Here is a 17,110-nt window from a genome sequence, read left to right as displayed (position 1 = left end):
GTGTTTATGTATTTATTATTTTTCGTTGTTTGTTTGTACATTTGTGAATATCTGTAACTAACGTCGTTCCATAGGCTGATATTTTCTTTGTACAGCAACACTGATCTTGGAAAAGGCACTTCATTAATTATTATTATTACTGTGCTAAAAATCTTTCTCGAAAATCTCGAAATGTAGATGGCAAAATATTGCATGAACAACACTGTAAAAATGATTTTTTTTAAAAGAACAGAGAGAATCATTGAGTAAACAATTTATTATAAAAAATGTAGTACACTGTAAAGTTTGAGGAAGTATTAAGGACATGGCATTCAGAGACATGCGAACATAATATAAATACAGCAATAATGTGAAGGTCTTGTGCAAAGAGATGACTGTACAAGTCTTAAATACACCAGGATAAACTCCTCTCTGATGTACCCTGTTAAAGTCTTAAGAGGGAAAATCATGAACCTTGACCACAGCTAAACAGCGAAAGAGCTCCATAATACATAGACTTAATCACAATATAAAAATGTGCCTTTTGGAATGAGAGAACACAATATGCCCAATTCCCTTTTAGAAACGTTTGTGATTCAAGCCTGCAAGGGAAATGATGAAAGGTTGGAGGATAGACCTGTCCCAAAATATAATGTGGAACAGTTGTCTGGACTTTCAGACATTACAAATGATGATGAAACTGCAACTGCCTCATAAGAAGGAGAGCAAAAAGAGTTATAGCATGTGTTAGATGTAACAGAGTCTTTGCTGCCATCTACAGTTTTCAAGTTGTCACTTCATTTGTGTCCAATATACCACATTCAGTACAATGGTTTTCCTGTAACTGAGGAATGGCATTGCTTTTAACAGTTTCAATGCAAATGTCAACATATTTTATGACACTTTTGCCCAATTTAAGTCCCTTAGAATAGCATTTTATGATTAATTATCCAGTGTCAAGAATACACATGACTTAAACACTCAACAACAGTGTAAATGTGTGAAACAGAATATATTAAAATAAGCTGAACAATTGTAACAAAGATCATGCTTATCAGGACACTGCGGCAGACATGAAGAAAAACAAAATCTTACTTGTCACGTAAACAGAAATGCCATCATTGTCATTTTCGATTCATTTTAGCGGGCTCTGCTTCTCACGGTTGAATTGGAGGCAACTTTACCCAGAATTCACCGGAGGGCACTTTGACATTTTTGAGAAAACTTTACAATAGGCTATTATTAGGACAGATTAAGTTACAAATTACATAATTTAGACCAAAGAATCTAACATTTTGTAAGGTAATATATGCTGAAATCTCCATCACCTCTTCTTTCAAATCTCAACTAAAAACTTGTTTTTTTCAGCTCACTGCTCTTTAGTGTTTATGTATTTATTATTTTTCGTTGTTTGTTTGTACATTTGTGAATATCTGTAACTAACGTCGTTCCATAGGCTGATATTTTCTTTGTACAGCAACACTGATCTTGGAAAAGGCACTTCATTAATTATTATTATTACTGTGCTAAAAATCTTTTATCTCGAAAATCTCGAAATGTAGATGGCAAAATATTGCATGAACAACACTGTAAAAAAGATTTTTTTTAAAAGAACAGAGAGAAAGTCCATTAGAATAGCATTTTATGATTAATTCTCCAGTGTCAAGAATACACATGACTTAAACACTCAACAACAGTGTAAATGTGTGAAACAGAATATATTAAAATAAGCTGAACAATTGTAACAAAGATCATGCTTATCAGGACACTGTGGCAGACATGAAGAAAAACAAAATCTTACTTGTCACGTAAGTGCCTGGAATATTTCATCATTTCCATTTGACAGGTAGTCAGAACCGTAATATTTCACAAAAGTGAAAGTGACAAGTAGGCTATAAGTGTGAATAAGACAAATGTGAGGGATTTTAGAAACCAGACTTAAAAACAGTTTACCATGCATTTCGGTTTTTAAAGGAATGTTTAGTATGTTTGTTTGTGCTTCATCATTTGAATAAAATCCTGTCTGAAAAATGATGCGTTTTAGTTGCAATAAGGAACAATCAGGTAGTAAATGCAAGTGACCCAATTTTGTATGTTTGAGAAAAAGTGTAAATCTAATAGATATGTTCATTAAAAGCTTCAGAAGACAGGTAAACACCGAAACACTTGCAGAGGTGCACATCCAATTTTGAAATCTATAGCAATGGCTCTTTGTCAACAGCTTACTATCTTCAAGGCACTCAATAGCTTGAGTCGTGTATTAAATAATGCTGCCAAGCACTTAGTGATCTATCATTCGGTCATCAAATTTAGCGCAATTCCCTAATAACAGCTGTCCGAATTTATAGAAGTAATAGAACTTTCTTTCAGTAAGGATGTTTAAAAAAAGGCCGCCTGCAGTTTCACCTTGGGAATGTGAGACGGTCAATAAAAGATTTGCAGAAAAAAAAAAGCACATAGGCATCTTTTCAAAGACACCAAGAATGAAATCAGATTCAGAAATCGCGAAGGGCAACAAAATGGACACAGCTGTCCGAATTTATAGAAGTAATAGAACTTTCTTTCAGTAAGGATGTTTAAAAAAAGGCCGCCTGCAGTTTCACCTTGGGAATGTGAGACGGTCAATAAAAGATTTGCAGAAAAAAAAGCACAGAGGCATCTTTTCAAAGACACCAAGAATGAACATTCAGAAATCGCGAAGGGCAACAAAATGGACATGAGCAGAGTATCTGATTCAAATACTTCCGTCTCAGGACACCAGGGAGCTTGAGATTGAACACCGCTCCACCGGTCAATTGCACGTTTCTCTATAGACACAAGTGACGTCCTAACGAGAGATCACGGAACTGATGGAGTTGAAGGATGTGCCGCCCCCATTACACACCGGGCTGTAGGGCTCCGGCGGGGTGCCCAGTATTTCCAAGTTGACCCGGAACACGGGTGCAGCTCTAAGGAGGAAATCTGCTGCATCCCGACGACCGAGTTCTCGCAACTTAGCGAGCAAAATGCCTATGGTTGAAACGGGTCGCTGGCTCCACTCCTGCAGGAGCGTGGCCGTGGGACTGGGAAGGGAAAGGGGGTCTGCAGGCGGAGTCCCGTTGGTGCCAGAACTGTATTTAGCAGCGAGCTCGCTGAGGCCCAAGTTCATGGCAAGCAGGCACCAGTCCTTCCCAAGGGCATCGGGAGGGTCCAGCAGGCGACAGAGCTTGCGTCGAGCCAGGTGACTGACCTCTGCCACGGGCACTTCCCCACCAAGACTGCCCTGTTTGTAGACCTGGGTGCAACCTAATGCTACGATACTGACAAAGCTCTCACGATAGCCGCCCATGGTGTTCGAAAGCGCGTTCTCGCCTCGCGCCTGAGCGCGGAAAAAGTCTCTCGGTTGGTAGAGCATGACAGGGCCATGGTGTTCACGCAGCTGCTGAGGGCTAAGATAATGCCGGGCGGTAAGCAAACCGGGTAACGTAGCAGCTAACAGACCCTCTGCCATGCCGCACAACGTGTCCAATAAAGCATAGCAACGGCCGGGATCAGAGTCAGGTCCTCGTAACTGTACCTCCATGCCCTGCCCATGGTTCACAAGCAGAACCAGTGCCTCAGTGCCGCCGAGTCCAACCCGAGCTCCACTGCTCCACAACCTCACATCCTCAGCCTCGACCTCTGGCTTCTGCTGCCGGCTCCACCTGCACAAGTTCACTTGCAACTTATGGAAAAGTCCACAAGGGAACGGCGCCAAGTGTTCCGCAGGGACAACTCGCACACCACCGTAAAGCAAAGTGTCCTCGCCTTCGATGTCTTCCTCGTCGGTCCAGGTGTGCTGTAGGCCACCCGTGCGTATGAGGGCGGGAATGTCGACCATTCCGGGGTTGGCTAAGTCGCGGGCACATACATCCATGGCATCGAGCACCTGGAGAAGTTCATCGATGTCACCTTCGGAGACAAGGTTTTGGAGTTCTTCCACGCGGTAGCGGCCACGGTAGTGGTGGATTGCTTTGGGGGTTTCGATTGAGAGAAGCTTGCCGAGAACGTTACCACAAAGCCAGCGAGGATCTAACAGGACAACGTCCTGGACAGTCTCACTCTGCATGATGTTAATCTAGAAGACAGAAAAGGATTGAGTACAAGCAAATGGGTGATTGCAAGATTCCAAAGACACCAAGACAAATATTTGTTGAGATCTAATTTGAATGGCTGTTAATGCATCTGTTCAGACGGTCACGAAAATTCTAAAACGGTGTTCTAAACCTTTTTCCATAATACTAACAAGAAAACTGGCCAACCAATACGATTCATGCTTTTGATCACATCCCTAGAGCTGCTGTTGTTACATAAAATTACAACATGGTGGCACTAACAGATTATTTTGCAAAGCACCAGTGAATAACAGAGGAAGAATCGGGAACAGGTTCTCTAGTCTCTCTACTGTGATAACAACCATAGTGAATACAAAATCTGAATACACTTTGGCCTGAATAGGCATATCGTATGTGAAAATCAGACCGAAAGTTCATCTTGAATATTTGAGTTGGTGTGAACAGACCATAACAGTTCAGCAGATGTGTCACTTTTGGGGCTCAACTCACTTATTCTTTTTCAAATAAATGTGAATAAAATCATCGGTAGATGTCAGTAAATCAGTAGTTATGGGGGCACACTTGAAATGGCTTGAATTTGGGTCAGTTCATTATTCGGAGCTATTTTATAAATTCAGAAGACTTGGAATACAGCAAACACATTTATGAAACAATACAATATTATACAGTGATCTTCTGTCATTTTGGAGCTTGGCAGCCCAGATTCTCATCCACTTTCAGTCCATTCTTCAACATTTTTCATCGGAGCTATTTTATAAATTCAGAAGACTTGGAATACAGCAAACACATTTATGAAACATATGATTTATACAGTGATCTTCTGTCATTTTGGAGCTTGGCAGCCCAGATTCTCATGCACTTTCAGTCCATTCTTCAACATTTTTCATTTTGATTCACACAAATCAGTCATACAGGCTGATGTGAACTGTTATTTTTGTGTGAATTATTCTTTGAAGAGACATGACATAATGGATTTTAAAAGGGCTGAGGTTAAACACAGGGGAGCTGAAGCCCCTTAAACAGAGTATCTTATGTAAGCAAATGTTAATAAAGCTGAATCACAGCTTGGCATTTCAGCCCATCAACATCAAAACATTCCCTAAAATGTGTTTAAGTGTTGCTGCTAAAAACACAAATTACTAATATTGATGAGAATGACTCATTCACCTGCTCTCTCTATCGGTGAAGCTGTTGTTGTAATGGTTGTGGGTGGTCAATAGACTGCAAAGGCCCCTATTTAGTTGCTGACACCCACCAACTCATTTGAATCCACATAAAAACATGTTTGTAGATGTTCTGCATTGTATACTTTGAGTGGTTTGGAAGTCATGGATGTGGCATTAATAGCGGGGCGTGTACGATAGTATAGCATAATGTATGAAAACAATCATTTTAATTAATGATACAGAGCATCTACTTCAAACACACTTATGCTATACCCACAGCAATATAACCATAATTCAAACATTCATACATATTTATTTATTCATCTGCTCATCATCACACACACACACACACACACACTCTCTCACACATTCACTGGGCCGCCCACACATACACACACACACCTCTCCCATGCTGTGAAGTTGTGAAGCCAGTTCCCGCAGATCCTCTTCACTGGCTAGAGGGTTGATTTGTTCTTGCACATCCACAACAAACTGTTGCCATGACATCAGCTGGTTTGGCCCGTTCAGTTTCCGCCAGGAAGGCAGAGTGGACAACAGCTTCTCTGCCAGCTGAGTCATCGGCCTGCAGGTCTGTGAAAATGACAGAGAGAAAAGCAATTTTACATCTCTGGAAAAAATGCCAATGGGGTCGCTAAGTTGTTGCTAGGTAATTATTTTCTAGCCCAAGTCAAAAGAACAGACCCCCAAATATGGTCTAAATTTTCCCCCATTAACTGAAAGTAGGAGCAATAGTAGAAATCACCACTGATAAATGAAAGTCTCCTTTAACACCTCAAAGATATTGCACTATATAAATTACGTATTTAAAAACTATAGTAATTACTTCTTTTTCCTTCATAATATACACAAAAATCCAGACGCAATATATGAGAAAGATGAGAAAGTAATCTGTACAGGTATGTGTAGGAGTGAGAGAGACAGAAAGAGAGAAGTAGGAGAACGAGCAGAATGGATTAGCGAGGTATCTGAGTGTCAGTGTTTGATATTGTGTATTTCTGTGTGTGTGTGTGTGTGTATGTGTGTGCATGGTAAAGAAAAGAAAAGAGCTTTATTATAGAGATCAGACCCAGATCAGAATCAACAAAGTGAGTGTTTCCAGTAATTTAAAGGGATAGTTCACCCAAAAATGAAAATTCTGTCATTAATTACTCACCTTCATGTCGTTCCAAACCGCTGAGACCTTTATTCATCTTCGGAACACAAATTAAGATATTTTTGATGAAATCCGAGAGCTTTCTGGCCCTCCATAGACAGCAGCGCAACTGACACGTTCAAGAAAGGAAGTGAGGACATTGTTAAAATAGCCCATGTGACATCAGTGGTTCAACCGTAATTTTATTAAGCTACAAGAATACTTCTGTGCGCAAAGAAAACAAAAATAACGACTTTATTCAACGATTTCTTGTCTTCCGCGTAAGTCTTTGAAGTGTTCACGAGAGTAATATGACGCATGCGTGTGCATTCCTCTGCTTGCAAACAAGGCACAGCGCATTTGGGTTGTACATCAGAATGTTGGCTCCTGCGTCAGCAGCACCACACGCATGCGCTGTGGAACTCTCGTGAACGCACGGCGAAGACTGACAGGGAAGAGAAGAAATTGTGGAATAAAGTCATTATTTTTGTTTTCTTTGCACACAAAGTATTCTCGTAGCTTCATAACATTAAGGTTGAACCACTGATGTCACATGGACTATTTTAACAATGTCCTAACGACCTCTCTTGGCCTTGAAGGTGGTAGTTCCCATGCTGTCTAAGTCTATGCAGGGTCAGAAAGCTCTTAGATTTCATCAAAAATATCTTAATTTATGTTCCGAAGATGAACAAAGGTCTTACGGGTCTGGAACGACATGAGGGTGAGTAATTAATGACAGAATTTTCATTTTTGGGTGAACTATCCCTTTAATGCTACATTTAGGTAACTGAAATGACAAAGTGCTGGGAGGTGTAGTAGAATGGAGACCGATCTTACAAAGATGATGGTGTTGCGGAGCTCTAACAGAAGGTTTCTCAGCAGCTTTATGTCTTTGGAGTTGGACGCTCCTGCATCCATGACAAAGAGCTTCTCTGCAATATGCAGATCATTCCCAAACCTGAGAGGGAAAAAATGCATTATTATCAGTTTAATAGTTTGGCTCATCCATCAAATCACTTTAATCACTATGATCTAGTCCAGGGGTGCCCAAACTCGGTCCTGGAGGGCCGGTGTCCTGCAGAGTTTAGCTCCAACGCTAATCAACCACACCTGAAGCAGCTAATCAAGGTCTTACTAGGCATACTAGAAACTTCCCGGCAGGTGTTGAGGCAAGCTGAAGCTAAACTCTGCAGGACACCGGCCCTCCAGGACCGAGTTTGGGCACACCTGATCTAGTCAGTCCTTCAAAAATGATCACTTAATGTACTTATAGGTCTCATAGCTTCAAACTGACATTTTATACTGATTTAATCACCTGCTTCTGACTTCTTTAATTAGAGATCTCTCCTTGTCATAGCTGAACTCTCCCCCAAACGATCGGGGCAGATTCACAATGTCAGCATGTGTGGCCACCAGGACCACACGCAGTGGATTCCTTATCTTCCCTCCAAAGGCTGTGGATACAACAGAGAGGCAGTTTTATGGTCTATTCTTAACATCTTTGATCATTATGCATAATCTCAACAATCAAATAAACTCAAAATCCTTATCTTCCCTCCAAAGGCTGTGGATACAACAGGGAGGCAGTTTTATGGTCTATTCTTAACATCTTTGATCATTATGCATAATCTCAACAATCAAATAAACTCAAAAACTCAAAAATATCTGAGAACCATAGAGCAAAAACTAGATTCCTAGATTAAGACTGATGCACCAACTCTAATGAAGTCTCTTTTGGCGTCAGTGAACAACGGCTCTGTGTAGTTAATGCTGCTCAATGTGAAAGCCCGCAGGTGATGGAGATTTACCGCTGATTACAGAACCGGCTTTACTGATAAGATGCGCATTAAACATCGCATGCGATTTATCGTGCAGCCCTAATAGTAACCAAGTAAAAAAAGATTAATTTCACTTGAGAAAAACTGTATAACTGCTCCTTAGACCTCTTAATCACAGACTTCACAGCTTCAGCTGATCCCTGTAATTACTGTAATGGAAAGCGCTCTAGAAAGGACGAGAAGAAATCCATACATTGTACACTGTAGTCTCAGGAGACACACACACACTTACACAAATTCATCAACCATCACTACAGTGAAAGCAAAGGCAAGCCAGGCTGAAATTACCGAGAGAGTTTGAGAGAGACAAGAATGAGAAAACTACAAACAGCATTAATGAAGCACACAGAATGGAGAACAGTGAAACAGTGATACACAGAGAACAAAACTGCTCGCATGAGCTCATTTCTATCATATGACTGTCAATATAACTTGTTCATTCAAAACAAATAATGAATATAAAAAATAACGTGTTAAAAATATTTAACATTATTTAAAAAATTTTCAAAAACAGTAACACAGTTAGCGCATGGGGAATGCAAAGGGTCTCAAGAAAAGTACGCTTTCAAAAGTAGAACTGCTTTTAACATAAATATATGGTGCTCATGGTGTGAAAACAGCAAGACATGACGCAGTAGCCAAAAACATCCATCTAGCGTATATGTACACAGAAACACCAAGCATAAATAGCACAAAAGGAATGTGATAATGCATTCTGTGTGAACAGGCCTCGGATAGACTGACAAACTCAATGGTAAAAAAAAAAAAATAAAATGTTTGCCAATTATAGACTTGTATTGAATGACATGGAAATAAAACAAATAATATATTGACTTCTACAGCCAGACTTTATGTCATGTCTATTTAATGCTTTACTCATTTGCCACAATAACACGATAATGTGTAATTAATGCATTTAAAAATGTGTCAATCAATTGACAGCCCTACTTTCAAAGCAACAAGGCTATGGGTAACTACATTGTACAGTTGGTTATTGGTTTAAATATTAATAGAACATTAATATTTAAATAGAAAAATAAATATCCCTTTTTCTGATATATATTTTTGAGATTAAAAAAGAAAATAATATAACAAAATAATAAAATAAATAAATAATAATAAATAAAACAAAATAACTATATAGTAACTAGGGCTGCACGATAAATCGCATGCGATATTTAACGCTTGCACATACCGATGTTGTCCTCTGGCAGCGTGAGAGCCTTCAGGCAGTTGAGCCAAAATGTGACCTGGTTCAGTTGAGTCTCGTAAGGCTCCTCCAGGCTGAATAAGACCAGATGAATGGCTGTGGTGTCATTCGCAGCAAAGTAGTCATATGAGCAGTAGTAGACGGGGTTACCGGAGAACTCCCATATACTGAAGTCTCCAACACCTAAAACATATTAACAATATCATTCAAAAGTTTGGCAAAGAAAGATTTTTTTACTCAGCAAAAATGCATTAAATAGATCAAAAGTGACAGTAAAGGCATTTATAATGTTACAAGACATTTCTATTTCAAAACAATGCTGTTCCTTTGATCTTTCTATACATAAAAAAGTATCAGTTTCCACAAAAATATGACGCAGCACATCTGTTTTTAACATTGATAATAATAAATGTTTCTTGAGCACAAAAAAGAATATTGGAATGATTTCTAAAAGATCATGTGACACTGAAGACTAAAATAATGGCTACTGAAAATTCAGCTTTGCCTTCACATGAATACATTACATTTTAAAATACAAATCAAATGATATTAACATTGCACAATATTACTATTTTAATGTATTTTTGATCAAACAAATGCAGTCTTGGTGAGACTTATTTAATATTTATCATAAACGGCTTTTACCATTGACATTGGCGTTCTGGATGTCGATGGCTTTGGTGGCGGTGTCGTCAGCCGTGGAGAGAGCGTTATGGACAGGACTAAAGACCTCCAGCACTCCTTTAGTCAAACTGGGCTCAAACATCATACTGCGGCTACGCACACTGACATTCTCACAGCCTGGGTACAGGTTAGAGATGCTGACAGACACTACAGGCACACAACACACAAACAGGGAAGCAAAAAGAAAGACAGACTGTAAACTAGATGGAACTGACTTCGTATAATAGATAACAATATATACAATAAGGATATGTTTGTAGCTAAAGGATAAATGATGTACATTATTATAAAATGTCATGAAATATTCTTAAAATGTGGAAACCCACCACATGGGGGAGCTCTTTCCTAAAGGCCTGATTCCAGCTTTTCCAGTGTTGACAGAAAAATAAATATTTAGTAAAGGTTCCCTTTTTCTGATATATATTTTGAGATTACATGTATCCTTGTGGATAAAGATATGGACTGGTAATGGACAAAGATTGTACGTTAAAAAACTCCACAAGAGATGAGCCAGTATCACCCCATATATACATAATTAAAATAGCTCAGCTGGGAAAAACAAAATTCCTGAAAAAACCACAGAAGTGCTAACAGCCATTTTAGTTGGAGAAATAACATGAGAGTCAGATGACTCAAACTCTTTTTTATACCTTGCAAACGTGTTAGTCACACTGTGCTGCATATGTCTCGCACAATCAACGCTTTCCACTGAACTTTGGTTCTTTCTAAAAACTTTTCTCATAGAAACCTAAAGACGACTTCCTCAATTTGGCTGTGGCAGTAAAAAAGTTAGCTTCATGTGTAATGCATTACATTGATGTGATTGCGCCTTCCAAGGATAGCACTATGACGTGTGCGTTAATCTGGGAATGAGTGAGGAAAGTGAACAAAGTTGGACCAGAAAAAGCTCTATACTCCAAGTTTCTAAGCTTAAAGGAATAGATCACCCAAAATGAAAATGTCCTCACCCTCAGGCCATCCAAGATTTGTTTCTTCACCGCAACAGATTTGGAGAAATTTTGAATTACATCACTTGCTCACCAATGGATCCTCTGCAGTGAATGGGTGCCGTCAGAATGAGAGTCCAAACAGTTGATAAAAACATCACAATAATCCACACGACTCCCATCCATCAATTAACATCTTGAAGTCAAAAGCTGCATGATTGTCATAAACAAATCCATCAACACATTTTTAACTTAAAACAGTTTTTAACTTAAAAACCATTGCTTTCTCCAATGAACAAGTCATCTTGGTTGATTCAGGAGAGAAATATGCATAGCTCAAGCATTATTTACAAGTGAAAACAGTCCAAATATGTTGGTGGATTTTGATGTGAGAGGACAACAGGGGATGGACTTTTTCCACTGGAGAAAGCATTATTATATCGGTCAGAAATGACGATTTAAAGGTAAAATGTCTTGATGGATTTGTTTCTTACAAACGTGCAGCTTTTCACTTCATAAGATGTTAATTGATGGACTGGAACCGCATTGTAGATTACTATATATTTTTTTTTGTATCAGCAGTCTGGGGTCTCATTCTGACGGCACCCATTCACTGCAGAGGATCGATTGGTGAGCAAGTAATGGAATACTAAATTTCTCCAAATACATTCTGATGAAGAAACAAACTCATCTACATCTTGAAAAGAACAATTCCTTTAATTTTCAGCTTTTCTATAGATGAAGAAGGAAAACACATCACCCTACCTGCAGGTTTGGAGGTGACAGGTGAGGCTGGGTGCCGGACAGGGTTGGTCAACCTGGTCCTCCTCCTCCTGAAGAAACTCCGCAAGATGCCACACTTCAAAGACTCCACCAGAGTGCTCTTCCCTGCTCCCGAGTGGCCAAACAGCTTGAGTTTGATGCGAGGTTGGAGGGTCTGTGTAGGCCGCAGCTGCTGGATGTAAATGCTCTTATGGTTGTCCTGTAAGACCAGTCACAAAGAGTATGCAAATTAACACAATCCAGTGGCATTACAATATGACATATGGACCAATGACATAATGTTAATGTGTCTGAGAATGCTCAGTGCATCCTAATGAGTGTAATTAATAGGCTCAGCTAGTATTCAGAGTCCTCCAACTGAGCATAATCCACTTTTTGAAACAAAATGCAAGATGCTAAATGCCATATATTAAATCATGTATGTGACCGTCAAAAAAAAACAACATAAAATACAGTGCAACAATGCCTATCCCCTTTTAGTTCTGAAAGTATCTTCCCATTCATTTTCACATGTGGCTTTCACGACATCTTACAAACTTTGATATCTACATGGAGTTGGATTTTGGACCAGTGGGGGTTACCCGGAATCACTAATAGCAGACCAATGGGTTAAAATATGTTCTGAAAGTCAAATATTTATTTAAAAAAGATCAAAATCAGCATACATCTCAGTGGGATAAGAGTCGTTATTGAGTAAAACTGTCATGTCTTGCAGGTGTCATATAAAATACAACAAGGATCTCATAAGCCTTCACAAAGCATTCATGTAATGCAAATTAATGTCTCTTGAGTCTCAGTGAGATGAATAATAAACAAAGACTCACACCTTTTTCAGCTTGGCCAGCAGCACTGCTACATGCTCCTGCTGCTCTGCAATCGCGAGATCCTCTGCTGTCTTCCCATCCTGCGAGAGACAATGACAGTGATGGATCAACTGCAGCTTACAGAACATTACAGGCAATGCAGGGCCCGTCAGCATCCAGTGACACGGATGAATGAGTAAAGCTAGATAAATAAAAGTCTGTCAGCCATTCATCTGCTCAGTATTACCAGACCACCGCACTTAAATAAAGCTCTGATAGATACAGAGAGAGTGTGTGTGTTTGCAGGGTAGGGTGTAAAAGAGAAAGTGAGAAGCTAACAAGAAAAGGTGAGAAAGAAAGAAGAGAGAGAATATCACCTAACAGTTCAACAGCGGGTACAGTGATGTTTATGGCTGACAGGTGTAATGCTGCCTTCAGGACATATCAGATGATTGTATATATGAAATGTGTGTATATAAAAGACCACAAAAATGAAATTATCAGTCCAAAAAATTATAAGTCAGAACAAGTGTGGCGTCCTGGCACATAGTCATTCACTCATTTGCAACAGTTTCATGGGATTACATGTGATTCCGTTCTGCCTGACTGTGGCTCTTATTGAAAAAGAGTTGTGATATAGTGGGTAATATTTTCCTTCAATGGTTCACCCACCACCTCTCACTTCTGCTGCGATCTGTCTGTCCGCCCATGGAAAAAGTCTCTTCAGCTGCTAGAAGCCTATTTAGCGCCATACAGTTCAGGTGATGTCAATTACACCACAGAATAAAATATGGCCTGGCTCTTAATATGTGACCCTGGACCACATGAGATCTATACATCATTTGAAAGCTGAATAAATAAGCTTTCCATTGATGTATGGTTTGTTAGGATAGGACAATATACAGACCAGTCACAAAGAGTATGCAAATTAACACAATCCAGTGGCATTACAATATGACATATGGACCAATGACATAATGTTAATGTGTCTGAGAATGCTCAGTGCATCCTAATGAGTGTAATTAATAGGCTCAGCTAGTATTCAGAGTCCTCCAACTGAGCATAATCCACTTTTTGAAACAAAATGCAAGATGCTAAATGCCATATATTAAATCATGTATGTGACCGTCAAAAAAAAAAAACATAAAATACAGTGCAACAATGCCTATCCCCTTTTAGTTCTGAAAGTATCTTCCCATTCATTTTCACATGTGGCTTTCACGACATCTTACAAACTTTGATATCTACATGGAGTTGGATTTTGGACCAGTGGGGGTTACCCGGAATCACTAATAGCAGACCAATGGGTTAAAATATGTTCTGAAAGTCAAATATTTATTTAAAAAAGATCAAAATCAGCATACATCTCAGTGGGATAAGAGTCGTTATTGAGTAAAACTGTCATGTCTTGCAGGTGTCATATAAAATACAACAAGGATCTCATAAGCCTTCACAAAGCATTCATGTAATGCAAATTAATGTCTCTTGAGTCTCAGTGAGATGAATAATAAACAAAGACTCACACCTTTTTCAGCTTGGCCAGCAGCACTGCTACATGCTCCTGCTGCTCTGCAATCGCGAGATCCTCTGCTGTCTTCCCATCCTGCGAGAGACAATGACAGTGATGGATCAACTGCAGCTTACAGAACATTACAGGCAATGCAGGGCCCGTCAGCATCCAGTGACACGGATGAATGAGTAAAGCTAGATAAATAAAAGTCTGTCAGCCATTCATCTGCTCAGTATTACCAGACCACCGCACTTAAATAAAGCTCTGATAGATACAGAGAGAGTGTGTGTGTTTGCAGGGTAGGGTGTAAAAGAGAAAGTGAGAAGCTAACAAGAAAAGGTGAGAAAGAAAGAAGAGAGAGAATATCACCTAACAGTTCAACAGCGGGTACAGTGATGTTTATGGCTGACAGGTGTAATGCTGCCTTCAGGACATATCAGATGATTGTATATATGAAATGTGTGTATATAAAAGACCACAAAAATGAAATTATCAGTCCAAAAAATTATAAGTCAGAACAAGTGTGGCGTCCTGGCACATAGTCATTCACTCATTTGCAACAGTTTCATGGGATTACATGTGATTCCGTTCTGCCTGACTGTGGCTCTTATTGAAAAAGAGTTGTGATATAGTGGGTAATATTTTCCTTCAATGGTTCACCCACCACCTCTCACTTCTGCTGCGATCTGTCTGTCCGCCCATGGAAAAAGTCTCTTCAGCTGCTAGAAGCCTATTTAGCGCCATACAGTTCAGGTGATGTCAATTACACCACAGAATAAAATATGGCCTGGCTCTTAATATGTGACCCTGGACCACATGAGATCTATACATCATTTGAAAGCTGAATAAATAAGCTTTCCATTGATGTATGGTTTGTTAGGATAGGACAATATACAACTATTTGAATATCTGGAATCTGAGGGTGCAAAAAATCTAAATATTGAGAAAATCGTCTTTAAAGTTGTTCAAATGAAGTCCTTAGCAATGCATATTACTAATCAAAAATTAAGTTTTGATATATTTATAGTAGGAAATTTACAGTGGCATGAACATGATCTTTACTTAATATCCTAATGATTTTTGGCATAAAAGAAAAATCATTTTGACCCATACAATGTATTTTTTGGCTATTGCTACAAATATCCCCGTGCAACTTAAGACTGGTTTTGTGGTCCAGGGTCACATATATACCCACTGACCCAAAATTTGTGTTTTTTTTTCTAACATTAAGTGTTTTAATATATTTTAAAATGTAATTAATACCTGTGATGACAAAGCTGAATTTCAGCAATTACTCCAGTCTTCATTGTCAAATGATCCTTAAGAAATTCTAATATGCTGGTGCTCTAAAAACATTTCTTATTATTATCAGTGGTGAAAAACTGGTGCTGCTTAATATTTTTTGTGGAAACCATGTTAAATTTTTTTAAAGATACTTTGATGAATACAAAGTTCAAAAGAACAGCATCTACTTGAAATAAAAATATTTTTCAACACAATCAATGTCTTTACTGTCATGTTTTATCAATTGAATGTGTCCTTGGGAAAAAAAATTCAATTAATTCTATAATGAATTCAAAAGTAGTGTATTGTGCACTTTTTCATTTAAAAGTACTGCTATATGAACAAAAGTGTAATAACATTTGGTTTGCAAACACTTTAAACAAATAATGTGCTTTTTTACAGCAGTATTCCTTTTACATAGTAGCAGTTAAAATATGTATTGTAAATCTCAACTTATAACATTAATGTAATCAAATTAAATATAAAACCAAAGCTATTTGCCACTGCCAGGGCATTAACGTTTTTATAGAAAATATTTTATAGTTTGTTATAGAAAAACAAGTTATGCTCAGAGTCCAGAGCCTCGATCATAACATTATAACAGGCTCCTTCCGAGTAGAGACCTGCACTATCACGGGATCTAACGCAGCAGAGTGCGGCGCGGGACAACACTAGACGGGTGAGTGCGGGTGCGGGCGGGTAGACACTCGTGTGTGCGGGATGCGGGAGAATAAGGGTGTATCACACTAAGCAATCTTAACCATGCCCGAGCGCGTCTGACCCCCAAAGCCCGGTTCGTTTGACTAGTGTGATCGCTCCGTGCAGCGGTTCGTTTAGCCGGCCCTGGCTCGGTTGGAAGAGGTGGCCCAGAGCGCGGTTCACTTGGGCTCGGTACGCATGTAGTGTGAGCGGAGCGTGGAACTTCTGAAATGTACAACATGATTGCGACACACACACACACACACACACACACACACACACACATATATATATATATATATTCTCAGTGTTAGTCATCAAATTAAAAATCCTAATAAATTAAAACCTGGAAGCTTTGCCTTCATAATACAGCACTAATGTGCTAAACCCCAGATGGCATTTATATCTAGCAACCCCCCTGGAAAATGGAACTCATTTAAGGCAGTTAATGAGAGCCAACCAATCTACATTTCTCATCATTTTACTTGGTAGCACCGGAATGATAAAATACATAATGAAAGCATCAATTACACAACTAATGCAGCTCCTACGCTGTCTTGTTTCACAAGCTCTATATAAAAGCTTTTTGTCTTTGTCTGGAAGTGAAAAAAGAAATACAAATCTGTGTTTATTTTATTACAACCAAAATGACGCACATAGGAACGTCCCAGGAGGCTGTGACGGCAGCACATGTGTGATTGTGATGCTGAGCGAGAGCACTTCTCTGCTGTCTTCACGTGCTATCGGAAACTGCCTGTTTCTCACTTATGAAGTCGTGAGCACTTCATGTGAGCGCTGCTGCAGTCTTAGGCCCACCCCAAATGCTCTCATTGGTTGAGACGCGTGATGGCGCCCATCCCAAGCCAGTACTGATCAACATCCCACCCCTCCCGTGACCCGTGGTTTGTCTGTATGTGTATTCAGAGCCAGTGAGCAACGGACTTTCATAATAATAAAAAA

General features: G+C 39.2%; 1 protein-coding gene across 1 annotated transcript in view; it reads right to left on the bottom strand.

The window, feature by feature from the left end:
• Window positions 1-2,526: 2,526 nt before the first annotated feature.
• LOC107755715 (death-associated protein kinase 1-like) overlaps window positions 2,527-17,110 on the bottom strand; it is a 95,088-nt gene continuing 80,504 nt past the window's right edge. Inside the window, exons 18-25 of the mRNA XM_016572599.1 lie at window positions 14,183-14,260; window positions 11,837-12,053; window positions 10,086-10,271; window positions 9,426-9,623; window positions 7,708-7,846; window positions 7,230-7,350; window positions 5,642-5,830; window positions 2,527-4,075 (exon numbers count right to left, since the gene is read on the bottom strand). Coding sequence (XP_016428085.1) covers window positions 2,807-4,075; window positions 5,642-5,830; window positions 7,230-7,350; window positions 7,708-7,846; window positions 9,426-9,623; window positions 10,086-10,271; window positions 11,837-12,053; window positions 14,183-14,260 — 2,397 coding nt within the window. The 3' untranslated portion in view covers window positions 2,527-2,806. The remainder of the gene's footprint in view (window positions 4,076-5,641; window positions 5,831-7,229; window positions 7,351-7,707; window positions 7,847-9,425; window positions 9,624-10,085; window positions 10,272-11,836; window positions 12,054-14,182; window positions 14,261-17,110) is intronic.

The sequence above is a fragment of the Sinocyclocheilus rhinocerous genome, unplaced genomic scaffold, assembly GCF_001515625.1.
Source record: "Sinocyclocheilus rhinocerous isolate Xijiao unplaced genomic scaffold, SAMN03320098_v1.1 scaffold171, whole genome shotgun sequence".
Lineage (NCBI taxonomy): Eukaryota > Metazoa > Chordata > Actinopteri > Cypriniformes > Cyprinidae > Sinocyclocheilus > Sinocyclocheilus rhinocerous.
Note: the sequence above shows the minus strand (reverse complement) of the source record. Positions and strands in the feature narration are given on the sequence as shown.